The 27530-nt window shown below is 33.8% G+C and overlaps 1 protein-coding gene across 2 annotated transcripts in view; it reads left to right on the top strand.

The window, feature by feature from the left end:
- The window catches only part of TTC29 (tetratricopeptide repeat domain 29), a 265274-nt gene that overhangs the window by 27657 nt on the left and 210087 nt on the right, over nucleotides 1-27530 (top strand). For both annotated transcript variants that reach the window (XM_021716824.1, XM_008066516.2), the window contains exons 5-6: nucleotides 21120-21343; nucleotides 27097-27282. In XM_021716824.1, coding sequence (XP_021572499.1) covers nucleotides 21120-21343; nucleotides 27097-27282 — 410 coding nt within the window. The remainder of the gene's footprint in view (nucleotides 1-21119; nucleotides 21344-27096; nucleotides 27283-27530) is intronic.

Raw genomic sequence — 27530 nt, 5'->3', positions numbered from 1 at the left:
CAACCAAAATTAAATACAGGCATACCTCTTTGTATTGCACTTTGCTTATTGTTCTTCACAGATGGTGTGGTATCAGAAAACCCAGATATAGAAGAATATATTCTCTTATTCCCCAACATCCACACATCCCAGGCCTTTCTAAGGAGAATATCAGAGATACTCCCACTAATTCAGATATCAGATTTAGGCTAACCAACATCCGCATATGTGTGCAAAAACTTGACACAAATAAGAAAAACTCTAGAAAAAAAAATAGCCTATGCATTTTACTGTGCAGACTTAGAAGTGTATATAAACTTAGGTTTTCTGATTTAATTAAGTTGACTATATTGTTTTTCATGGAAACCTTCTGTTTTACTTACTTTAGTAGAATAAATCATTGAGGAAGAAGTGACAATACTGAGATGCCAGCTGGCATGGGGGAAAATGAAAAACTTGTCCACTAGTAAAAGCACAGTCTGGGGACTAGGGCAAGTCATAACTGGGCCCTGCAGTCACTCTTTGCAGGGTGTTTGCATTGTGTTGGTATTAAATAATTAAGTGACATAGCATTGTTTTGTTCACTTGATTCTGCTTCAAATGACAGGAAAAATGAGTAGTAAGTTTTTTTTAAAAGTTTTAATATGTTTTGATGTATTAGTTTTTGTTATATTTTAGGTTTTTATATTTAAACTTTTAGGTTGTTTGGCAATTCGCCAATGTTGATTGCCTCGGTCTTTAAAATTAGTTAATATTAATTATACATTAATTTAATTATTAATTAATTACTATAGTATCTTCCAAAATTCTTAGGTGATCAATAAGAAAGAACCTTTTCCAAATTTTTGTGGTGCTTTAAAAAATTTTTTAATTCCCTCATATTTCTAAGGGATCAGAAGTTATTTGGTCAGAATAACTTCAGAGAAGCCTACATTTTATTCTGTGTATATTGGGAAGCCTTTGGCTCACTTAAGCAGAGAACTGACATGATGTGACTTCATTGTAAAGGGATCATTCAAGACTGCTGCACTCTGTGGATATTTGCCACTCTGTGGCAACAGTCCAGTGAGAGATGATGGCTTGACCAGAGTAATGTAGTGGAAAATTATGAAAAGTGTTCTAATTTAGAATATATTTAGGTGATAGGGAGCTCAGAACTTACCAATGGAGTGAATGTGAGAAATAAGTAATAGAAAAATCAAAGATGATTCCTTCTGAACTGTCTTGAGCAACTTGGGGGATGTCTTCTTCATTACAGAGTCTCCAGCACCTTTAATATTATCTAGCACATAGTAGGCACTCAATAAATACTCTTTAACTAAGGTCAATCACACCTCAGACTATGCCTGTCTTTTTCAGTTGAATTCCTCTATTCCCAATTTGAAATTTATTCTTTGCAATAATAATAATAATAGCTAACATTTGTTGATCACTTACTATATTTCAGGTAACGTTTTAATTGACTCATCTGTATTAATTTATTTACTTCTAGAAAGATTTTATTAGTTCCATATACAGCTAAGGATTGATGCACAGAGATGCTGCATAACTTTTCCATTTCAAGGTCACATGGATACTAAGTAAAAAAGCTTAATTTGAATCTAGAATTCATCCTTGATTCATTCTACAATTCTGCTTCTGAATTTAATCAAGTTTTCATTAAACTATGTTCTCTCTTATCTTTCTTTCTTAGTGTATTGCAATTTTCCTGGCCTGGAATGATTTTTTGCCCTTTACAATTTTATGGATAGCTCTTACTCATTCTTAAATGTCTCAACTATACTATGTAAACTTGCTGTTGTCCTGTAATATCTAGCACATCTCCCATCATGGCACGTAGAACACTGCATGGTCATTGCTAATTTAATTGTTTCCCCTATTAGAGAAAACCTTCAAGAGAGCTTGGACCATGACTGCTTTGCTTAGATACATCCTTGGTATTCTACTTATTCAGTGCTTAGCTCACAGATGATGGTAGATCAATGAATGAGTGCCCGTGACTTTTTGCACCTTCATAGCCTTGTATATGTGATCTGCCTTCCTTTTCCCTCATGCCTTGTGTACTTGGCAAGTTTTTATTTATCTTCCAGCCTCAGTTTAACTGTTTCCCACTTTGTGAGGCCTTCTTCAATCCATCCTCACCCACTTCACAGACTTCCTGTTTAAATTCTCTTAATAACCATTGATAATCAAGTATTTTATTTCCCCACTTTATTAATATTTAACAAGTTATAGATTGTGACTCATTAGTGAGTATTGATTGTGACCAATCAGTTTGGGGATCATGGCTAGCATTTAAAAAATAGGTAGTATAGTAAAATAAAATAGAAAGGAAGTGCATTGTTTAGAGGAAGGCTAAATATCGGGAGGCTGCCAAGTGTAATGAAACAAAGCATGAATTTTCAAACCAGATTCCATGGACTCAAATCCCAAGTTTATAATCATAAACAAAGCAACTGGTTGACTGTAGCTAAATTACTTAACCCTCCTGTACCTCAGTTTCCTTATCTGAAAAAATAGAGATGATGATAATAGGGCTGGTTTCCTAGAACGGTTATAAGAATTATTTGAGTTAATATTTATAAAGAGATTGGAACATTTTGCATATTAGTGCTTTTAAACTTGTGCCTCATATATTGCCCACATATATATTCATGCAGTGAATTGCAAGTGTAAATGTCTTTCTTACTATGGGTTGCTACAAGGATTGAACTTTGCTCTAGACTGGGAATCTTTGAAAACAGGGATTGTGTTTTATACACCTTTAAGACTTCTGACTTATTAACATTATACATTACATTCTTCTTGTTTGCTTTCTTCCTAAAAATGGATTGAAGAAACTTAAAGTTAACACTTTGTATTACCCAGCTATCACAGTATAACTAGACAATAAAAAGCAAATTAAAGAGAATCAGAACTACCCTAGTTACTGCAAGGGAACATTAAGTTTCACTTTCAACTTCTGGGCACACTCGGCAAAAAGGAAACTGTGATGTGATATACTATAGAATTCTTGTTGCCTGATGAAAAGACGTACGTTATTTCTTTAAGAGAGACAAGCTGTTTCCTGATAATAAGTTCCAAATGGAAGTTATCACATGACCTTATAGAAGAAAAATGGATTGGTGTAATAGACCTTTGCACACCTAATGAACAATGAAATGGCTATTTAGACAGCTTGTCATAAATATTACATCTCTAGGCTAAAATTTGTTTCAAACAAGACATTAACAGGTAAAATAAATGAATACAGTGGGCTGACTCTGATTTAAGTGATCCTCACAACAACCCTATGAACAATAACCCTTGTTATTACTCCCAGAGACCAAGGCATAGAAAGGTTAAGTAATTTGACCAAGGCAATCTATTGTTATAAAGAAACAGAAGCAGTGTGGTAGTTAAAAAATGGTTCATGGAGAGGAAAAAATGAATAAGCTAGAAAGAAAAAGGATGATATACATTAGAAATCAATTTCCAGACTCTCAATTTCCGTGACTACCCTGGATCCAGAACCTCCGTCCAGGTTCACTTCTTTAAGGACTCTTTTGTTCTACAATCCTAATTCAGATTTCCATGAAACCCTTTTACTTAAGCTTGTATGAAACAACCTCTCTTCCTACAAGCAAAATAGCTGAAGAAATGCATTGTTGAATAAGAGAATTGTTGTCTTGAAGGTTAGTTTAACTCAGGTCTTTTCACTTCAAGGTCAAAATCAAGGTGGATGGCTAAGGTCATTTTCCTTCTATATTTGGAATGGCCACACAAAAGTATAAAGGACAATAAATTCTTACCATGATGAGAAGGGAGGGAAAACAAGTTAGAGGCCTCGAGCTTTTCAGAAATATGTTTTCAGAAAGCAGTCGGAATAACACCATGGATAAAAAGTGACATTTCATAATGATAAAAGAACTTGGCTCATCAAGAGGACATAATCCTAAATGTTTGTGCTTCTAATGACAGAACTTCAAAATACATAAAACAAGAACTTATATTTTTAAAAGGAGAAACAGAAAAGTCCACAATTATAGTTGGAAATTATAATCTCAATAATTTATAGAAAATCAGTAAGAATTTAGAAGCCTTGAACAACACCATCAATCACCTTATGTAATAAAAAACTTATGGAATATTTCACCAAACAACAGCAGAACCCATTATTTTCAATTGTGCATGAAATGTTTATCAAAGTAGATGACATTATGAACCATAAAACTAATTTTAATATACTTAGATATCTTAAATCCTTCAAATTATGTTCTCTGACAATAGAATTACATTTTAAATAATGACAGAAAGATCTTTTAAAAATCTTCCCAAATTGGAAAGCTAGACAACATACTTTAAAATAGTCATGTAGCAAAGAAGAAATTACAAGGCAAATTAGAAAATATTTGAACTGAGTGAAAAAATATGGCAAGTCAAAATTCGTGGGATGCAGTTAAAGCAGTGTTTAAAGGAAAATTTATAGCACTAAAGTGTTTGTTTAGAAAAACAAAACTGTCTAAAATCAATGCCCCAAGCTTTTCTTTTCAAAAACTAGAAGAATGTAAGTTAAACTCAAAGTTAGCAAATAGAAAGGAATAGTAAAAATGAGAGCAGAAAACAAAAAAGAAAAGAAAAAAGAGCATCAAAGAAACTTAAAGCTAATTCTTAAAAAAAAAAAAAAAAATCAAACTTTAGGAAGACCAATCAGAAAATAGAGAAGACACAGTCTAAGGTGTGAGAGAGAGGAAACATCACTACACTTTGCACAAATATTAAAATACTACTAGGAAATAAACTTTGTATTGATAACTTCAACAACTTAGATCAAATGGCTAAATTTCCTTAAGACACTACCAGAGTTTACTTAAGTTAGAGTAGATAACAGAAAAGGTTTATATTTATTAATAGCATCGAAGTTATCATTTAAAAAACTTTCCACAAAGAAAATTTCAGAGCCATATGTCTTCACTGGTGAATTATACCTAATATTTTAGGAAGAGGTAATGTCAATTCAGCACACTCATCAAGTAAACAAGAGGAAGAAACACTTCTCAACCCATTGTATGAGACCAGCATTACCCCAATAACAAAGCTAGAAAAGTCATGACATTCAAAGAAAACTACAGAATAATATTTTTCATAACCATTGATGCAAAGTATCTTAAATAAAAGTAACAGTGTGATTGAAGTCCTAGCAGGGAAGCTGATGCACCTTGCAAAGTTCTTTTTTTGGACATTGGTGTAGGGAAGAGCCTGCCCATGCCTTCCCCACCTGTGCATCTCAGAATGAAAGCTTTCAAAAGAGAATACACATGCAGTCTTTATGTTATGTAATTTATAACTTCAAAATTGTGAATAAACAAATATCCTCTGATACTTGAGAAAATATCCACAATACCAAAAAAAAAAAAGAACAAAGAGACCACTCAATATGAGCTGAAACAAAGTTTTTAAATAGAAAATGAGAGCTTTAAAATATTTCTCATGTGTTTTTCTTGGAGACATTGTAAAAAATCTTACATCACCAAAAGATGTATCCGATAGTTTGTAAACATTTTGGGGAAAATAATTCTTCAAAGGCAAAGATCGCTGAAATTTTTTTTTTTTTTGAGTTGGAGTCTCACTCCGTCGCCCAGACTGGAGTGCAGTGGCCGCTCCCGGCCACCGCAGCCTCGACTTGCTGGGCTCCGGCCATCCCTCCTCCTCAGCCTTCCAAGTAGCCGGAATTACAGGCATGCGCTACCACGCCCGGCTGATTTTTTGATTTATTGTAGAGATGAGGTCTCGCTGCCCAGGTGGGTCTCGAACCACAGGCTCAGGCAATCCACTCACCTCAGCCTCCCAAAGGTGCGGGATTACAGGCTGAGCCACCGAACCCGTCTTGAAATTTTTAAAAAAAAATTAAAAGAAGAGATGGATGAAAAAGATAATGATATCACTCAGTATGTGAAATAAAAAGAGAAAGAATGTAGGCAATATTAGAAAAAGGTACGAGATACAGAACATCAGTCTGAAGTGTGTGAAGAGTTATAAGAAATCTCACAAAGAGAGAAGAGAAAATGGAGAAAAGAATTTAAGAAAAAGAAGGAAGGCTATGAGATTCAAAAAATACAGTACCAAACCCAGAGGTCAAAAATAAATGTCTACAAAGTTCCTGCAGCAAATAAAATGATTAAGCACCCGAGAGATCTTCATGACAATGTTAAAATAAACCTATCACATTTATTAGGGTTAAGGAGATTATCAGGAAACTTATATTTAAGTGTATTAAGTATATTATTAAATGTAGAAAGGTTATATAGTATATGTATGTTATATATATTATATAAAAATATCAATATAAAAAACAAAACCAACAATATTTGCAAGTCAGTTTTCCAAAAACTTTCCCCTGAATTGAAATGCCACTTTTATTAAATGCCAAATTCCCGTGTGTGTGTGTGTGTGTGTGTGTGTGTGTGTGTGTATACAATATACACATACACTGCATACATGTTCATAGATATTCTGTTCTATTGATTTATTTGTGTTTTCTTGTATCAACACCACAACTCTTTTCATTAATAGGGTTAAATATTTTTATATTTGGCAGAAGCCCCCTTGTTTGTTTCAAGTGATAAAGTTTTTTTGCATATCAACTGTTTTGTATAAATTTTAGAATTATCTTGTCAAGAGTCAGGAAAATATAATTGAGTTGCATTTTATTGGGATTGTGCTGAACTTATTTTTTGTTGTTGTTTTGGTTTGGTTTTTAGGAGAATGGGCATATTAAAATGAGTTCTGTCCATTGCTTTGCTAAAACACAGTTTGACCATGTGGCTACTTGAACCACAGTTGCGTGTTTCCTATCCTTGTCCCTCGCCCCTACCTTGGGGAGGTGAATCTCCTCTCTCTCTCTCTCTAATATACTTTTTAAATAAGCTATATTTTCTGATCTAAAATAAATGAGTTCCACAGTAACAAAAACTTTCAGCTTCAATGGTGTTAAATGATAGCAGTAACAGCTACATCCTTTCACGTTCCTGACTTTAGTGGAAACTATTCTAATATATCTCAAACAGCCATAGGGTTTTAGTAGATGCACATTACCAAGATAAAGAACTGTCTTTTTTGTTTGTTTGTTTCAACTTTTCATAATCATAAATGAGTTCTGAAACTCATTAAATAATTGTCTAGCACCTACTGAGATTATCATAAAGTTACTAAATTTTCTAATTTTGAATTATTATTGCATTTCTGGGATAGGATAAACCCTTTTTACTCATTATGGTTTTAGTTTACTATTAAGTTCTTTGTTTCAGTGTGTGTGTGGCAGGGGGTATGTTTGAATTTTTCACCTAAGTCACAGAAATATTGAGCTGTAATTTTTATTTTCTGGTGCTACACTTTGAGATTTTATAAAATTGACTAAAGAATTTTTCATCTTTTCCAATGCACTAGAAATTTTGGATGAGATGGAAATTTCTCATTATTGAAAATGTGGTTGAATTCACCTGTGAAACCAAATAGTTTTTCTCTTTTCGTAGGAGGAGGTCTTCTATTGTAATTGGTCTTCTAAATCTTCAGCCAATTTTGATCATTCTTTTTTTTTTTAGGGAAGTGCCCACCTATGTAGAATTTTACATTTACTGCAATAAAGTCTAACATAATGTTTTCTAATAATATTTAGATCCCTTCTATATCTATTGGAGGTGGTGTAAATATAATAATGACTGAGACCAACTCCATCACCCACAGATGTGATCTTCTCCTTAATTAAACTCTTTGCACCATAGTTTTCTCATCTATAAAATGGAGATGTCATAATAATAATAATAGTACCTATTTCATTAAAAAAAATGTTGTAAGCCTTAAGTAGGATAATTATATGTAAAGTATTAAAAACAGCACCTAGCACATCATTAAACATACTATAAAAATTACTGTTGCTATAATTATAATTAGAAGTCTTTTTCATTCCTACTACGGTGTGTAGGAATTTTTGTTTTTCTTGATTATACTTGCAAAGATGTCTTTGTTTTTTCCCATAACCAGTTCCTTTGTTTTATGGGTCAACTTTTACTTGCTCTATTTTATGACTTTGCCCTTAATATTTCCTTTCTTATTTTTTATTTGGGTTTATTTCATTTTGTGAGGATTTTTTTTTCTAGCATCTTGAATTGAAAGCTAGCTTCTTCACTTAGTTCAGTTGCTCCTTCTTTTTTGTTTGTTTGTTTTAACAAGTCCATTTAAATCTCTAAGCTTCCTTCTGAATACCATGTTGACATCTTTTCTTCGGATTTGATATTTAGGTTTTGTTTTTCTTTCCATTTAAAATCGATGAATATTTCTAGAGTGGTTTCGTATTTAAGCAATAAATATATGAAATATATGTTTATAAATTTGCAGATGAATGGTTTTTACTGTTTGCTCCTCCTCCTCTTCCCTCTTTTCCTCCTTATTCTTCAGCAGACCCAGCATTGGGGAAAATCTTTGCTTGTGCTTAGTAAATGTGTCGTGTATGTTATCAGTTGATGAAATTTCAAATGCAGCCAATACACGGTCAAGTTTTATCTATATGTCTCCTATGTTTCAAAAATAAGTATGCATTCTCTATTTTACTTGGTAGGCAGTTCTCTATAGGAAAGTCTCTCAGAATCTAATAATTAGCTTTAGTCTGTTATTTCAATCAAGCCTAGGCAATTGTTATTCAAGTACTTTTCTCTCTACTTTATCTGTATGTTTCTGGAAAGAAAAAACTAAAATTGATGTCTCCTTTTGTTCTGTTAATTTTATATACTTTTGATTATTAGGTGTATTATTTCCTAACTGCCATATTTTTCAGTAAATTAATCTGTTTATTAATCTCTGATACTGTTATGCCCCTTTAATTTTTTTCAGCCTGAATTCTATTTTATTTAACATAAATAATATTATACAAGTTTTCTTTTTGTTGGCATTTACACTATTGTATGAGAGTACAAAAGACAAAAACGGCATGTTCTCTGCCTACTGTATATCGATTTTATGCTTTTTAAAAGTTGGAATTAAAACTATTTTATTTCATTGTCTCACACTTTCTTTTGTTCTTATAATATTCTTATTGATGCATATTTTTATCTTCTATTTTCTTAGTTAGACCATGTAATTTTTTTAATGTTTAAGAGAGCTGAAATAAAATTAATATGATATTCAGGAAAACAAGATATTTATATACTGATTTATATACAGATGTTTTCTGGCCATAGCACCAAAATAACCAATATACTTTTTGTTTTTATTAATTTAGTTTTTATTATGTTCTTGAATATTGTGTACAAATAGTGAGAAATCCTGGCTTCACTGTTGCCATATGCAAGTACACACCTTCTTTGTAACAGTAATTAAAAGTGTACAGTGCAAAAGATTTCCTTACATGACTTCCAATTTGGTAATTATCTTTTAAGCATTCAAGTTTGACAGGGAAAAATAAATTGTTATTTTTATTCATATGGGGAAAATTAAGATATATTTGGTGAAATGAGGAACTATTTCTAAAATAGAAGCTTAAAATCCCAAAGAAGAAATGAGATCAATTGCTGCCCTTAAATAGTTAGAACTTGATATTTTTCTTAAAGTAAATTGCAATGACTTTCACCCAAGAAATATATAATATTTATATATAAAGATATAGAGCTGGAATGATCCTAAAATTATTTTGTTTTATTTTTAAAAATTTTTATCAAAATGAGGAGCAAAAGTGTAGTTAAAGGAGCACCAATGAATGGTTTGTAAAAGAGAAGCTTTATAAGTGTATATATTTTATTTTCATACCAAAATACTAATACCTCGCTAGAAGAAATATCATTATAAGAGAAATATACACATAGTTTTTGTTAGTTACTCTTACACTATCTTCCATTACATCGCTGAAAAGAACATGAATAATGTTTTGTTTTCATTCTTAATTTATGTGACTTTTCCCTTTGTATTTTCAACATGTTATTTTTCTCTTAAATGCATGTCATGTTTACAACCTCATGTATACTATTTTTCTTGCCGTCCTTCTAATAATTGTTAAGTATTATAAGGGCATATATGTTTGAAAGAAGCAAAATTAGAATGTATATGACAAAGCTGTAGGTGCAAAGAATCGATTGTTTTACTTTTCCCAAAGAAAACATCTTATACGTTTGTTTAATGTGAAAGAATTTTTCTTGAAAAGGTTAAAAAAGTTCTAATCAACTTTTGTACATTATGTAGAACTTCATTTTCTAAACTCTGCAAAAGAAAGTTTCATATTTAATGGGGAATCATGAATTATTCCATTTATTATCTACTTCCTCCTTTCAAAGACATGATCTGGATAAAAGGCGGGGTGAATAATTTCAAAAAAATACAATACATTTTTAATGGGAAGGTGCAAACTACAGATTCTCATGACTATTAGCAAGTGTAGAGGAAACAGAATTTTACTTGCAAAACTCGTCAAACTCTTGCAAAGATAAAATGTATGACATACTTTAGTAAAAAAGAACAGTGAACTGAAGTTTTCTTTATAATGCAACTTGTTTTTACTAAGTTTGGTCTTTATATTCTTCAGCTTTCCATATTGATTAAAAGTTTGACATTTTACTCCACTTACATGAAAAATCGATAGGTTTTTAAATTTATTTATAATGCTGTATGGAGACCCGAAAGAAAAAATTTAAATGACAGTATTTGAGAAAAAATATCCTAAGTAACCAAATTTCAAAAAAATTGAAGGGTATCATAGAATTATGCTTCAAAAAGCAAAGGAAATATATTCTATGGAATTTTTTATAATGCAAATTATAAATACTAATTTAGACAAAAATATTCAGTTGATGAGCTAGCACATATTTATATGCTTTTGTAGTCTATTGTTTGTGGTCATGTGATATGAAGCTTCTTTTTTCTCTACCTCCTCTTTTTTCCATGTTTATTGTTGTTATATTAGGACACAGACTATAATATAATTATGTTACCTAGTCAGATCTTTTTTCATTATAGCTTTATTTTAAAACTAAGATTATTTCCAGGCTTTATTTTTCATCTTATGTTTAATTGGATTTTCTATAGTTGAAAGAGACAGTGTAATTTGAGAGAAAATAACAAGAATTCATGTGATGCTGCCTTTAGTCAGAGGTGTTTAGACTCAAGTATTGTAATTATGACTTCAAAATGCTTTCTCTGAAAAAGTATTCTTTAACAGTGACACTCACTACATATCCTTCCATGTCTAATCTTTGGTTTAAAATTTTTTTTTGCAAAAATTGTTTTGTAAAGATATTTGAAATTCCAAAGGTAATTGTAAGTGGTAAGACCATTTATAAAAATTGTATGTGCAACACACCTCATATAAGGAGCTTTTCTTTCAGTCTTTTTCACCAGACTTCTAAAGAAAAACTTTTAAAAGTGTGCTTAAGTTTTTTAAATAAAAAATTGAATGATGCTAAAATAATGTGTGACAGCTACTTGAGTAAATATTTTGGTATTGAGCTTATATTGACTGATGAATGGTGAACTCATTCCCTGTTGATGACAATGGCTGCACTTCAAACATTTGGTTAAATGGGAATAACTGAGTAAATCATTTTAATAGGGTGTGCACATGCAAATGTCTTTGTATTATTAATACAACTATCTAAAGTTATTGTAATGGTTGCAATCCTGTACTCTGCTAAATAACCACTATTTCCTCTGATTTGGTAATAATCACCAATGAAAATACTATCTGATTTATAAACATTTGTGGATCTCACAAAAAGTAATTGCCTTCAACGCTAAACATCAGTTCTAACAAAATTGAATCTGTGAAATAATTTTTGTTCCATTCCACACAAATATTCCATAATTCCTAAAATAAAATCACCCATGTTAAAATGAATTCTTATTGCTAGTAAGAGAATTCTTTGTTGATCAGTTATTAAATATTTTATCATTTGTTGAGACAGTTATATTAGTAATAATTCTATTTACAGAATTCTATAGGATAAGCTTTATTCCTTAATTATTATTCTGGATTTTTTTTTAAAAAAGAATTAAAGGTTGAACTTGGGCTATATAGGTTTTTCAAATAATAGTTTTCAAATTGTCTATATACTTTAAAAGTATTAAAAGTCTGACTATGCTTTCCTTTATTACTAATAGATGAAAATTTGTATTTTTCAAAAATATAAAGCAAAACTTGCATGTATAGCAGTTTCCTCTAAATCCTCAAATTAGTAAACTTATAACTGTTTAGATATTCACATAAAAATTCTATCCCATAATCTCCTGGGGACAGATTTTATTTAAGTATTTTAAATTATCAAATTAGTCCAGCTAGCTTAACTGAATCTAAATCTAAACCGAAATAAAAATCCCACTATATAATATTTATATTCTGATTTTTTAGAACATTTTATGTTGACTAGCTTTTTCAGTTTATGCAATTAAAAGTTAAATCACATTTAATTGAATACAGTCTAATAAAATTTTCAGAAAAAGTAAAAATTTTTTCAATAGTAAAAATTAATGCATGCATTAGTGTATTTCTTTAGAATGAAGCTAAAATATTAGCTATTTTAATCTTTATAAGAAGAATTTTATATAAAATTATAGCAATATATAAAATATATAATAGTGCAATGTAAGTATAGCAAGATATTATTGCCTTCAAAATTGTTATTTTTATTTTCTCTCAAAGCAAGTATGACCTATACATTTTACCAAAAAATGAGGATTGTTATAATGGCTGTGATAATAAATTTCTTATTACATGATAAGTCATAACTGTGGTCATATTATAAGGAGAGCTTTTTAAAATATATGTTAAACTATGCAGATGCTGCAATGATTGTATTATGTTCATTATGTGTTCAGTTTTTTAAGGGGGTTGTAAAATGTTTAGAAAAATTTAACAACAATGTTCATTTTAATGACAAATTCTAATTGTAATGACTAATTATAATGGAAGATAAATTTTTTTTGGTCCAAGTATAATAGATTCTACTTTTTGAGATATTAATATGTAATGGTTAAGTCATATAACACACAAGCAGTAATCATCAGATTATTTATGATTGGTGGATGTATTGAAATGCAAAATGATTTCTTTCAGAGAAATCATCATGATTTAAAACTGCTTTTTGTAGGTACTTTATTTGGATTCATAAAAATTCTTCAATAAATATGTGTATGTCTACATCTAAAAATATCCTTCTAATTTTTCCAAAAATAAGAATCGAATAATGTGAAGACTGTTAATCTGTGATATGCCGCCTGCCCTATTTACATTTTTAACAGTTGAATATTTGTTAACTGATCTCACAGACAGCTACATGTTTGCTGTTACCAGATGGATGAGATAGAATACCATGCATAACTTTACATTTATCTTTTTTGTGTCAACTTATTTGCATATCAATTAAAATAATATCTGTATTAAGATGGATAATGAAAGTTATCAAATTTACATGATGTAACTGCAGTTTGCAAAATTTCCAGTAGATGCCCCCAGAGACCAGTCAACTCATTGGAAATCCTTTAAATTTAAAAAGATCTTTATATATAGAAACTTTTTCTTGCTGTATTTTGAAGTACTTGAAAAGAAAATAAAGAATTCTAAAAATTTTCACTCTAATGTTTATTACAAAAATATATATATGTATGAGTGATGTTAGTTCAATTCTTAATCATTATTAGTCAGTACTATGGCTAATAATTGTTAAAAACCTAAATGTGTAAAATTAAGAAAAATCCTTTCTATTTTTATTGTAATTTTATGTTTTTAGGGTAAAGTCATTTTGAACACAGCCCATTTTTTTTTCCTTTTAACTTCTCTCTCGTTATACGTTTATCTGGCTAGGAAAATGCTATATAATTGTTTTAGCTTTTGGAAAAAATGTTCTTTTTATAAAAATCTAAAGCATACTCAAATAACTTATACAGTTTTATCAGTTAGCATGTGTATGTCAAAAAATGAGTTCTTAAATTCATTTTACAGTATATATAATATTTAGCTACATTGAAAAGTATGGGTAAGAATAGTGATTCACTTTATTTGAAGGAAATTATATTAACTGAAGCTATTTAAGTATTAATTTAAGTCAATGTAATTATCCTGTAGGTGATTTCAATAACATTTATCCCTACAATATGAATGTAAGACTTATAACTGACACATAGATAACCCACTAGTGACTTATAAATGTTAACTTAATGGAATAAAAGTATTATCCTGACTTTTGATTAGATATCACATATCGTTTGAGTTTATCTTTGTCAGATTAAATAAGAATTTTATGGTCTTATTTTAAAGTATGGGTTTTTTTATTGAACTGCTTTTGAACTATTTCACTGAATGTGAAGCTCCATCTTGATACTATAATTTAAGTTTGTCCTATGAAAAAAACATGTTAATCATGTCTCTGAATGCCTTTGATTTTAAAGATTCACCTAAGAAGTAATATAAAGACCTACTTAAGGTATTTATATTAGTTATTGGATGTATTAGTTTAGGCGCAGAATGAGTAAAATAGTCATATCTGTTTATTCTATCTGTTCATCTTTTTTTTTGTATTTGTAGAAGTATGTGCTTTTTATCCTTTTAAATGTTTGTCTTTGTCAGTGTTTGTCCTGTTAGACTTTACGCTTGTGAGTCGGAATCATATCTATCTGATTTGCTTTTCATGGATGCTACTGGCTGTGTGCTCCCTCCTTTTAGGAGGACGGATTCTCCCAGGGAGTCACAGAATGATACTGAGTCCTTTCCTCAATTCAACCTAAACATAGATTAGTTGGATAAAGACAACGGCTTTCATATTGAAGAGTTACATAACTGTCAAATGCCTAAACAACCAATGGGAATAAATAGAACATTGTGTGGAGGAGGAGAAGGAGAAGAAAAAGCAGCGGTATTTGAAATAATAGGGGGCAATGTGGAGAAATGGAAAAAATTCAGAATGTGCAGACAGAGAGAGCTGGGTGTGAATTCCAACTCTGCCATGTATTAACTTGTATGGCTGTGGGTGATTCACAACCTTACTGAAGATAGTTTTTTTTTTTAATTTGTAAGAATGGAAGTAGTACTTTATAGGGTTATTGTGCCAGCTAGAAATGATGTCTACACAGTGCCTGACACACACATTGTGGGTGTTCTATAAATAGTAACTATTCAAAATAGTTTAGGGCAGGATTTTACGATGCTTATAATATCTCTGTGGCTGTTTAGCAGTAAATTCCCCATTTCTCAGCATTTCTACATATCCAGCTGCTAGGAGTTATGCCAAATTGTTCAGTTTTGCTTTCTATCAGTTTCTAGATTTTTTTAAAAAAATCTCTGAATATTTTAGGAAGATATTGATGTGAATTCAAAATAATTAGCAGAATCTCCATTTAGTAATATCTTTAAATGGTATTAAATCCCATATGAAATGCATGACTGCTTAATTCCATTTTTCCCTTTTTTTTTTTTTTTTCTTTTTTTTGAGTTGCAGTCTCACTGTGTTGCCCAGGTTGGAGGGCAGTGGCACACTTGCGGCCACCACAGCCTTGACCTGCTGGGCTCAGGCAATCCTTCTGCCTCAGTCTTTCAAGTAGCTGGAACTATAGGCAAGCGTCACCATGCCTGGCTAATTTTTTGATTTATTGTAGAGATGAAGTCTCACCAAGTTGCCCAGCCTGGTCTTGAACCCGTGGGCTCAGGCAAGCTAGGCTCCGGCGATCCTTCCGCCTCAGCCTTCCAAGTAGCCGGAATTACAGGCACACGCTACCACGCCCAGCTGATTTTTTTTTTTTTTTGATTTATTGTAAAGATGAGGTCTCGCTGCCCAGGCGGGTCTCAAACCCGCGGGCTCAGGCAATCCACTCACCTCAGCCTCCCAAAGGCGCGGGATTACAGGCTGAGCCACCAAGCCTGGCTCAATTCCATTCTTAAATTCATCCTTCTCAAGCTTTGTCCCTTATCTTATTTCAGCCCCAGATTTCTGCATTGGTTAAGATCTTCCTTAGGATACAGATTGATAGCTGATAGATGCCCACGAATGTCACAATCTTTGCTTCTGTGAATGGCATGCTTTTTTCTCCTCAAATTCTATAATACTAAATCTCTCCATAAATTGTACCAGAATTCTCCATTTTCACCCAGCATAGTGATTTCACATCAAGAAGATTCACATCAAGAAGTAAACTTTGGTCATGGTCCTCTGCTATGAAATACAAGACCTAAGAAATTCAAGTATCATGGTGGAAACTGATATACTTTAAAAAAAAAGTCAGTTCATTTTAATAAGTACAGATTTTTTGATTAAAAGACATAATTTTCATTAATTATGAAGGTTTAAATAGGAAATCACTGTAATTGTTCTTTCTTGCTTTCAAATATCAGAAATGAGGCTTAAACAATGGCAGACTTGTATTAATGTGTATGTGCACACACACGTGTGTGTATAAAATAGAGATATCAGCATAGTTATATATACATATTTAAATACATTTCTATTTGTAATATCTTCTGTAGAGAATCATCTTTTTAAAAAATTTACTAGAAATATTAAAAATTGATATTAGTTATATATCATGGATGTTTTGAGGCTGAAAGAGGGCTTGGAAATAATAGTCACCCCATCCCTTCTGAATCACTTAGTGTTCTTTGGTTGCAGCAGCAGAAACTGACTCTGACTAAATTAAGTGGAAATGAGTTTGTTGAAAGGATATTAGGTAACTAGTGGAATTTAAAGGAGAACCTGGCTCAGAAGAAAAGGACAAGACCCAGGACCCTTGAATGGATCTAGATAGCAAGAACTGCTATCAAAAACTTCTCAAGCTTGTTAAGATGCTGCTGCCAGAGGGATTAACAATTCAACAACTGTCTACACCCTTGTGTTGCTTGCCTCAAGGTTTCAAAATTCTGGCAGAGAGACTAGTTGACCTGATTTGGGTCAATAACCCACTCCTTGGCTAAGGAGTCCTTGAAATTCTGTCCTACCCAGACTATGCACAACGCGGGACTGGTTATTTGCAAAAAATACTTTTGGAGTGTTGCCCCCAGTGGAAGTAGAGCTAGATGCTGGATGGACCAAATGCAATAAAAGCTCCTCCATCTTCCACATGAGGAAGAGAAGACCCAGATAGTGATTTTTCTGGATTTCTGTCCCAGGTGGGATTAGAACTGAAATGGCCTCCCAAGAATCCACCTGTATTGTTTAAGGTCAAGGTTTTAATTTTTGTCTATTTATGATCTTCTTTATTTTTGCTCCAGAACCCTTTCTTCACTGATAGGAAGACATGCTGGCAGCTGACACACAAGTTGGCACTGCTTGTTTAAAGCAAAATTGGATTCCCAGGCCCTTGTCCTTGAAGGCCTCCTATGCCACCCCAGACTCCTTCTGGGTTACCACTTGGATGTTCCTCAGGCTCTTCAAACTCAGGTTATCTGAACCCAAGCTCATGAACGTTCCCCCTTTTGTGTTCCCCTCTTTAGCAAGTTACAAATTACCCATTCCTCATTCCAAAAATCTGGCTGTCATTCCATTTCTTCTCATTTCTTCACCCCCAATATCCATGGAGTCACCAGATCATCAATATTTTGTCTCCTAAATATATTTTGAATTTACCTACTTCTCTCCAGCCTTCCGCCTTGACCCCGGTTCCAGCCCCAGGGCCTCCCCTTCCATGACCAAGAGTCTGTTCTCCCTGCTCTCAGTTTTACCCTCCTCCCATCCCTTCTCTGGGATCAGGTGTGAATTTCAGAGTCACAGACTCAAGAATGTTAAATTGAAAGTCTTTATTTTTTTATAACTTAATTTTAATTCCTGGCCCAGAGCCTTGATCCTCCCTAGTGTAAAAAATTCAATCTTGTCACTCTCAGGTAAAATCAGTCCAATTTGGCAATTTCTCGGATTGTTCAAGATTCTAAAACCTCTTCCCCTCAGCCCTATTTTCCTATATAGAAACAGCATTACCCTTGTGGGGGCTGTAGGGGGTAGAGTTCTGAGATTTAGGAAATAAAAATATAGAACTTGAGGTTCAAAAACAAAAACCTTTTTATTTTTTAGTATAACCATGTCCTATGTCATGTTGGCGGCATACTAATAATAAAAAAATCATTTGTTGCTTCTCCGCCTTTCAAATGTACCTGGACGTCTTGAATTTTATCTGGCAACTCTCGGCGTGGCTGTGGCGTGTATAACAGCGCTTACTTTCAGATCTTGAGCTAGACCTCGTAATTATCTCTGCATTTGCCTGTCCAGTATCCATTCCTTCCTCTTTGCTAACAGAACTCTAGTTTTGTTTGGGGTAGGAATGTGTCCCAGAGCAGACAAGGCAAGATATTCATTTTTCTATGCTCTTTGCAGCAAGGTGGGGTTGGGGGTTGTCGGAGGGATGTGACACAGTTTTGGCCAATGGGAAAGTGGGAATCTGCTAGAGGTTGTTGAAATGCTTTTGCATTGCCCCCAAATAAGGAAAGTCGTGCGTATGCCACCCCATTTTCCCTTTCCTTCTTGTCTTGAGGGTGGACATGATGACTAGAACTGAAGCTACCCTGTAGTGACAGGCAGGGGAGCAGCGGGAGGGCAAGGGCAAGCAAGATCCTATTGATGTGGGCCTTGAATTGACCAGGCCACTGAACCAAGGCCCTCCACTGCCTCTCTATATATGTATTTATTTAGAGACAGGATGTGGCTCTGTCAACCAGGTTGGAGTGCAGTGGCCCAATCATAGCTCACTGTAACCTCAACTTCCTGGGCTCAAGCGATCCTCCCACCTCAGCCTCCCAAGCAGCTGGGACTACAAGTGTGCATCACCACACCCAGCTCGCCGCCGACCTTTAGACAAAACATTGAAACCTCTATTTTCCAAGGCACCGTGGAGCAAATTTTCTCTTACTTATAGCTAAATGCATTTCTAGTGTATGGGGATCTTCTACATATGGCTATCTCTGATATACTGGGTTCATCTTTGTTCTATCACCTCTGGATATATGTTGACCCAAACTCTTCAGAAGCTTCCCAGGACTGTTCATTTCAGAGTTTTAGCAGTGTCTTCCTTCAGTCCCTCATAGGAAATCCAGGATCAGCCTTGAACACATATCTCCCTGCTATGGTCAGACGACAGCATGACAGGCATATGTCAGCATGCCCTCTCCAGTAACTTTTGGGTCACACATGGAGCCCACTGGAAAATAATGACACTCCTCCTATACCATTCAGGGGCTATGGACAGTTACAGGCTGGTTCTGGGCCTCTTCTGCCTGGAAGTCCTATGTAGGGACTTTTGCTGCTTTTCCACGCCCTTGTAGAGAAGAGGGAAGAAACGGATGTTGGTCACCCTCCTGCCTTCAAGAATCCCAGAGGGAAAGCAGGACAGAAGTTTTTCCACTCTTGGGTCCCACTAGATTTTCCCGGATGTTGACTTTACTCTACTGTCCCTCTCACTGGAGTGAGAGGGAGAAAGAGGATGCGACCCTTCTCAGTATCTCATTGCCTCTTCCTCCATTTTCCTCCTCTTTGTCACTTGAAGGACAGGAACAAGTAAAACTGCGATTTTTTTTCTCTTGCCCATTTCAAATATTTCTTGGTCTCATTGTAAATGGTGGCTTTTGATCTTTTGATCTAGGATTGTGGTTTTTTTATTTTCCTTATGAGTTAGTTCTGTAACGGTCTGGCTGCCAGATGGGGCAAGGTTGCACTTCAGCTGGGACACTCCTTCCAGATGACTCTTCTAAAATGCAGTCTCCTCATGCCATTTCCCTGACTCTGACTTTTCTGAGGCTCTACCTACCTTCCAGCTTGGAGTCCAAACCTCTCAGCCTTGCTTCGCCGTGAGGTCTCTTCATTATCTAGGCCCTGCCTTTTTTCTAAATTTCGTATCTCACCACCCTCCTTCTTTACCACTCTTAGGTAAAGCTAAGCTGATCTACTGGATGATAAATTCTGGTCGATGGAGCCTGGATATTTTTTTTTTGTTGTTTGTTTGTTTCTGTTTTTAAACTCTCTGGGTGAATCCAATTTGTAATCAGGAATTGAGAACCGGCAGTGCAGGATTTCACATTTCCCAGAGTATTTTCACATACCTAATCTCATTTGCTTGCTAGAAGAATCCTGTGATGTAGGTAGCATATATTAATATACACATTTTAGAGATGAGAAGAAATGGGGTCCAGGGAGGTTAGGTAAAACTGGGCTCAACCTCTGGTGTTCTGGGGGTAGTGGGAGGGGCTGTTTCCACTACTGAATTTTTATTTGCAGTAGTGTTGCATCATATCAGTTGTTCTAAATATTTTGTCTCCTATTTTTTTAAAGGAATATGACATAATTCATATAAAGCTTTATCTTTTAGCATCTGATTGTTCTGTTAGTGGAATGACAGCCACTACAAGTTGTTACCCCATAATCCTGTTTGTTTCTTGTAAAGACATTTTCATTATCTGAAATTTTCTATCATTTGCTTACTTATGTGTTGTTTGCAATAGAATGCAAACTCCACAAGGACACGAGACCTGTTTGATCTAGAACAGTGCCTGGAACTTAGTAGGAAACTCAATAGTGATTCATTGAGTGAATAAATGGAATATTCATTTATTACTTTATCTCCTTGCATTTCATTTATTATTGAAGTTAGAAGAGAATTATTAATCTACCAAACCATGTACTTAATTCTAACTGAAAATAATTTTAAAAATATATTAATAGATTTCAGTAAACATCCTCTGCATAAATGAATGAATGGTGAACTTTTATAACACACAGCGAAACTACCTAATGTAGAGAGTACATTGTTTTCATATTCAATGGCAAGCTCGATTTTTGCTTGGCTTCCTGGATTTTTGTTTGTCTGTTTGTTTGTTCTTTTGGAGTTTTTTGGTGGGAGGCTTGTGTATCAAGTATTTTTAATATTGTCAGTCTACTAGCTTATTTGTCCTTATCAAAGAGAGTTCAGCTCTGAAACTGATATGTTTATAATGTAATTTCATTAAAATTACTGTATGCAGATAGCTCCTGGCATCTTTCATTAAACTAAAGTTGTTCAATTATGAGTGTTTGAGGCAAAGATCTTTTGATAGTTTTCAGTTCTTTCACTGAGGAAAAAAAAGGCAACATGAGTCAATCTTTAATTATTAGAGATTGAAAACACCAGACGGATTGAAAGGATTAAAGTCAAGCTTTGAGTGCTCTGATTCTTATTCCCAGTTATAGGAACTCGTACATGAAGAACATCTGTGTGGATATGCTGCGAGACGGATACCACAAGTCCTTCACAGAGCTCTTTGCCCTCATGGAGCAGTGGGATGCCCTGAGGGAGGTTGCGAGAGTCAGATCCCTCTTTTGGCTGCAGAAACCGCTGGAAGAACAGCCTGATAAACTGGATTACTTCTACCACTACCTGACCAGAGCTGAGGCCGCAGAGAGGAGAGGTGAGTAGCAGGGTGAAGTGAGAGGTGAACTTCCAGCACCTCAAGGAAGATTCCAGATGGTTTCACATATGAATTGGAAACATTGAGACAACTTAGCACAGTTCAACCTGGTCAGCTGAGCATGCTTATGGGATAGGGATACCCTGGATTATGAGACTGCCCAGATACAGGAGCATCTGGTGACATCATTTTAAACCTTCATTCTTTTTTTTTTTAATCAATATTTTTATTATGATATTGTGGGGTACAGTTAAGGGTTAGGTATACAAATATGCTTCATTCAGGCCCCCTAATTGATAACAGATGTCTCCCCGTCCCCAGACAGATGTTTACTACCATTAGTCCCATCCCCCTTCCCACCCCCATAGTTTCCCACCACTGTCAGTCATTTTCTTATGGTAGTACGTTGGATGATCAAGGTCCACTATATGAGTAAGAACATGTGATACTCAGATCTTTGTTTCTGTGAGAGGTCACTCAGTATTATAAACTCTAGTTTCATCCAGGTTGCTGCGAAATTCATGATTTTGTTCTTTTTTATGGCTGCATAATATTCCATCATGTATATGTACCATATTTTTAAAATCCAGTCCTCTTTTGATGGACAGCATATTTGGTTCCAGGTTCTTGCTATTGTGAACAATGCTGCGATAAACATTTGTGTGCAGGTATCTTTTTTATAGAGTGATTTGAGTTCTTCAAGGTATATTCCCAGTAGGGGGATTGCAGGGTCATATGGGAGGTTGATGTTTAGAGCTTTTAGGAATCGCCACACTGCTTTCCACAGAGGTTGCACTAGCTTACACTCCCACCAACAGTGTAGAAGTGTTCCCTTTTCGCCACACCCTTTCCAACAACTGTTATTTTTTGAGTTATTGATAATTGCCATTCTGACTGGAGTTGGTGGTATCAACTTCCCTTATCTAATCAATGATGCAAAAATTCAAACACAAGAGATTCAGAGAACCCCTGCAAGACAACAAATGAGAAGACCAACTCCTAGACACATAATAATTCGCCTAAACAAAGTAGGCATAAAAGAAAAAATCCTAAAGGCAGCAAGAGAAAAAGGCCAGATCACCTACCATGGAAAACCAATTAGAATAGCAGCAGATCTATCTACAGAAACCCTGCAGGCTAGGAGAGCTTGGAGCCCTATCTTCAAAACCAAAACTAAGCCTTCATTCTAAACAGCACCTAATAGCATCTCTAGAACTTTCCAATGGATTGCAATATTTCATAACATTAAGCATACACCTTTCCATAGTTTTTCTTTATATGTAATCTCAATATTGACTTTCACTGAGCGGATAGTTTCAAAAAGTGCCATAACTTGAAAATCACACTGATTTTCCTGAGCTTACATAGTGGACTTAGGAGGTTTTATCAAGAAGTCCTACTGATTTGCAATGGAGAATTTCTCTCAGTGACTAGTAACAAGACATGAAAAGCCTGAAATTCACAATTGTGAATAAAATTGTTAATATCATACTTCCCATGATATCATTTCTAATAAATTCCTTTTTCATATTCTAAAATTTTCCAGAAAGTTAATATATATTTCAAATATTTTTAAAAAATTTAATGTCTACAATAATGAAGTTGATATTGTTGTCATAAGTGTTTCTAAGTTACATAGTAGGAATTAGTCATCATTTTAGCTGGTCATCTATAATCAAAGAAAAGAAATTCTTTTCTTTTTTTTTTCCAGCATATAAGCTTGGTGTTCTACGTTATTCTTTCCTTCAACTTTTTGGGTGAAAATAGCACAGGACTCACAAAGAAAAGTTCAATCCACAGCATGGAAATGCCTATATTTAATGTCAGGCCTTCCTAGGGGAAAATAGAAAATTAGCAACTTTTTGTTACTCGATACTACAATGGAGAAGACTGATGGGGACATGGAAACAACGTGGGAGGGGTCTGATAGTGGAGTCAATGCATATTCCCTATCAGGCTGTCACCTGACTTAAGAAAATGAGATATACGAAAATGTGAATGAGAAAACAAATGAACTAAGGTGTAGTGTGTATGTGTGTGTGGGGGGAGTCAGGGGTGGGATAGAAGATGGCTATTTATATTATGAAAAGTACTTCACTGCGGGGCTGTCAAAAAGTAGAGTCTCGTTGAATTTTAAAATGTGATTTTTATATAATTTCTCAGGACATTAACTACTGGAAATGAAAAGTGCTATTGTAAAAAATAAATAAATAACCTACATCTTAGTAGCAGCCAAAAATTCTGAAGTGGTATTTACACTGAAAGTAGAATTAATGAAGATAATCCTTGCCCATTCATCATTTTTAAACTGAATTTTATCGTAATCATTGTTTTAAATTGAGGCTTTCCTTTGAGATGTGAGCCAAATTATCATAAGGTGTCACAAATATGAGCCAACTTGTCATAAAGCATTTTTTAACTTTATAAAGAATCTAATATTGCTAAATAGTCCATTTTAAGGTAGAAAACATGCTTATTTATAATATTTATTATTCTATACATACAAGTAAAAATGTTTCGATTCCAAAAATTAACAAAATCCAACTTTATAATAGTCAATGTCTTATATACATGATAAGAGTAATAAAAGAAAATATTTTCTTCACTGAGTGGTTTATCATATATTCAAGAAAAAAAGAAAATCATGTTTCTAAAATGGGACGAAAGCTCCTCATGTCCAGAATATCTTTTCTGTTGTCTTATCGCCTACAAAATACAGTGGTTTTTGCCTGGTGAAATATAGAAAATTAAAACTACTGTAAAAAAAATTGGAAATACCCCAGCTGAATGATACATATACACTGATATGGTATTTTTTTTCAAAAATTTCTGTAATTTTTCTCACATTCAATGTATGCACTTAATTGGGGGAAATTGTGATTTGAATTAGAAATGTTCCAGAAAATGGGATATACACATTTGCTTTTATTAACTTGAATTAATCCTAAGTCCTAAAGCATATGTATATGTATGTCTAGAATGAAGAAATCTGTTAATAGTATTTAAGGTTCCATCCCATATAGTCGTGGAGTCTGAGACAATTATCCTGAAATAGCATATATCTGAGTATTCTCATTGCTTCTCTTTGGAAAGACTATCACTCTAGGGTCACAATGAAGTTCATTTAATCAAAGCTATGGCATTAACAATAGTCATCTCAGGTCAGTTCTGTCTCTTGAGACTTACAGAGCAGTAACCTAGAGTTATTTACATTACTTGACAACACATCACTTGCTGTTTTATAGCAAGGGTGCCTGTAATATAAGCCAGTTGTTTCTTTTTGGATTATTTTCCATTTGTTACAGTGTTTCTTTGTCACTGATGCATTTCTTATATTACTCATTGTCGTGAATCATTGCTATACCATCTGTAATATTAGGATTAGGGCCTTAAGTCCCAAGGGACTGGGGAGGAAATGGCAATAATGGTAATGGGTACCCAAACCAATAGATAATTCAAACATTATTTACACTTGACTTTTAAATTATTGTCAAGGATTGAGCAACAATTTTTAAAATGACATTTTAAAAAGATATGCAAAGTATATTCTACTCAAGCAAAGTTTCACAGCTATTTCTAGATTTTATGCAAAGCAAAACAAAATAAGTTGTCTGGTGAAATAAATTTGGTATCATTGAAGTCAAACAAGTTGTTTTATTGCAGGACTTATCAGTGACTTTAACATGCTGATGTACATTGTGTGGATCACTGAAAGAGGGAAATGATCAAAACACGTGTCAAATTTATTTCATTGTAAAATCTTCTTTTTAACAAGCATAATGAATGCCAGTCTAAACGATAAACCCACAATAAAATTGACTTTCATCTTCTGAATATATCTGCTGACAATTCAAGGAAGTGGTCTACTAGCAAGGAGAAAATGCTGTTTAGAATATAGGATGTTCAGACCATATATATGGATTTTCCAAAGATTCAAAATTTGAACATACTCCTTTATACTTAATATTCTGGGGGGGAAAAAAAGCTCCTTTTTTTCCCCCCTAGAGAAACAGCTTAGTTGACAAGTCATCTTTAAGCATGGAATCTTGGCAGCTTATATAAATAGTCTTCATTCCTTAAAAAAAAAGCACTTTATGAAATGTATGTTTGGAATGTTTTTATATTAAGCTTTAATTACTGAAAAGTAATTTCAGGACTATATTTTCTTGTAAATTCTATATATGCTTTTTTATTAAAATGGAGAATATGAAATGTTTTACTTACTGTCTTCTAAAAGCAATAACTCTCTAATCAGAAAATTTGACCAAGAATATGAATTATTACAAAACAGACTTTGGAGCCCCCATTCACATTAGGTAGGAGGTTCTGAGTAGAGAGAAAGCACACAGAAGTTGGCGCTGAGGTGAGAATATGTGTTTTAAATAAATACCTAAGATGACTCTCTACTTTTCACTTAACCTTCTGCCTATTGTGAATCCCCTCAAAAAGCAGAATTACTTCCAAACATCCCAGCTCCTTCAAAGATGGAAAGATCTTTTTTCCTCTTACTTTGTTTTCTGAGAAAGAAATTTATTTTGAGATAAATCTTAATCTTCTGTGGAATGCTGAACAAGTATTATGTATATGTAAAGGAATAGCATAGGTTTTAGAAATTTCTTTGTGATCTATTTACAAAGTAACTTATTTATGGTCCTTGAAAGCTGCCTTTTGTTGTAATCAACCTGTTTCATTTTTTTCTGAGACTTTTGGTTTTAACCCGATAGGTATGCTAGTGGGCATTATTTTTTATCATTACAATCCCTTCAAGAATATATGGGTTGACTCTCCTGGTAATAATGAATTAGTAGTATCAGTGAATTCTGATAGATAATGGTTATTATTACAAAATTACTGGAAGGGTAACCCAGGTGCCAACACACATTTACAACAGTGTTTTCAGCATAAATGCAAAAGGACATCAAGATTATGAATTTATTCATATTTACCACTAGCTTTGAGTTTACAGGACTGAGGCTTAAATTCATTAACACAAAATTTTTGTTCAAGTCTACTATTGCAGTGGGGTTTATAAAACTCATTCATGATTTGTTAACATTTTTTTTTGTATATATAGGTTAGATACCCTTTAGGAAAAACAACCTACAAGAGTTTAAATAATAACTTTGAGTAAAAGGAATGACTAGTATTTATGCATTTTTCAGTAGAAAAAAATACTCATGGAAAACAGAGCATAATAGTTTACTCTTTCTTGACATTTCTAGAAACGTGTATTGTTAGAAATATTGCTAGAAAGTGTATGGAGCTCACAGGATCACCCTGATCATCATTTCTTGTATCCATCAGCCCTATGACTTTTTCCCCCATGTCCTTTCTACTTTCTTCATCTACAGTATCTTTTGCTATGGTTAAGAAACATTGCTTTCTCTGGAATCATCAAATACTTTTCAAACTTTCAATGGCAATAGTACTCAATGATACCGCATATTCCTTTCTTTCAAAAGATCTGAACATATGCGAATAGAGCTCCCATAAAGTCTTCTGTTTTAACCAAAAAGTCAATTTCTGATGTAAGTTTCCAGAAATTTGTTGCTTTACTCATCTGTGCATCCTTTAATTATACAGTTATTCGACTGTAAATTAAGTAAATTAAATAAATTAGGTAAATTAAGTAAATTAAATTTTGCATTTAGAAAAAATGGGAAATTTGTGTCATGATACCTGTTTGCCATTTGAAAGGATGTGTCCTGAGATATTTTTCTAATATAGTGTATGATGCTTTTCTCTCTTTGAAGAACACTTTGAAGATGTATATAACAACTTGTATGCTCTGGCCTGTTACTTCAATAATTCTGAAGACAAGTGGGTAAGAAACCACTTTTATGAGCGATGTTTTAAGATTGCACAGCAGATCAAGATTGACGGTGGGAAGAAGGAAGCCGAGGCGCATGCGCACATGGGACTTCTCCATGAGGAAGATGGTGAGTGGGCATTTGCCAGGCTGCTATGAGTGTGCTTTGGATGGTCCCGGGATTAGCACGTGGGGGTTGAGAAAAAGACTTGAGATTTCTCCATCATCATGTAAATGACTGAGATCGAAAAGCGAAGACGTGTGATTGTGGACCCCGCTTCAGAATTCCTTGCAGAAGTTTATCTGCAGAATTCGTTGCTCAGGCTCCTGCCTGAACGCTCAGGCTCGAGTTCCCGGCGGCAGCATCCTCAGGAGAGA

The sequence above is a fragment of the Carlito syrichta genome, unplaced genomic scaffold (assembly GCF_000164805.1).
Source record: "Carlito syrichta isolate Samal-C Ts95f unplaced genomic scaffold, Tarsius_syrichta-2.0.1 Scaffold308977, whole genome shotgun sequence".
Classification (NCBI taxonomy): domain Eukaryota; kingdom Metazoa; phylum Chordata; class Mammalia; order Primates; family Tarsiidae; genus Carlito; species Carlito syrichta.
The sequence above is the reverse complement of the archived record's forward strand: the minus strand, read 5'-3'. Positions and strand labels throughout refer to the sequence as shown.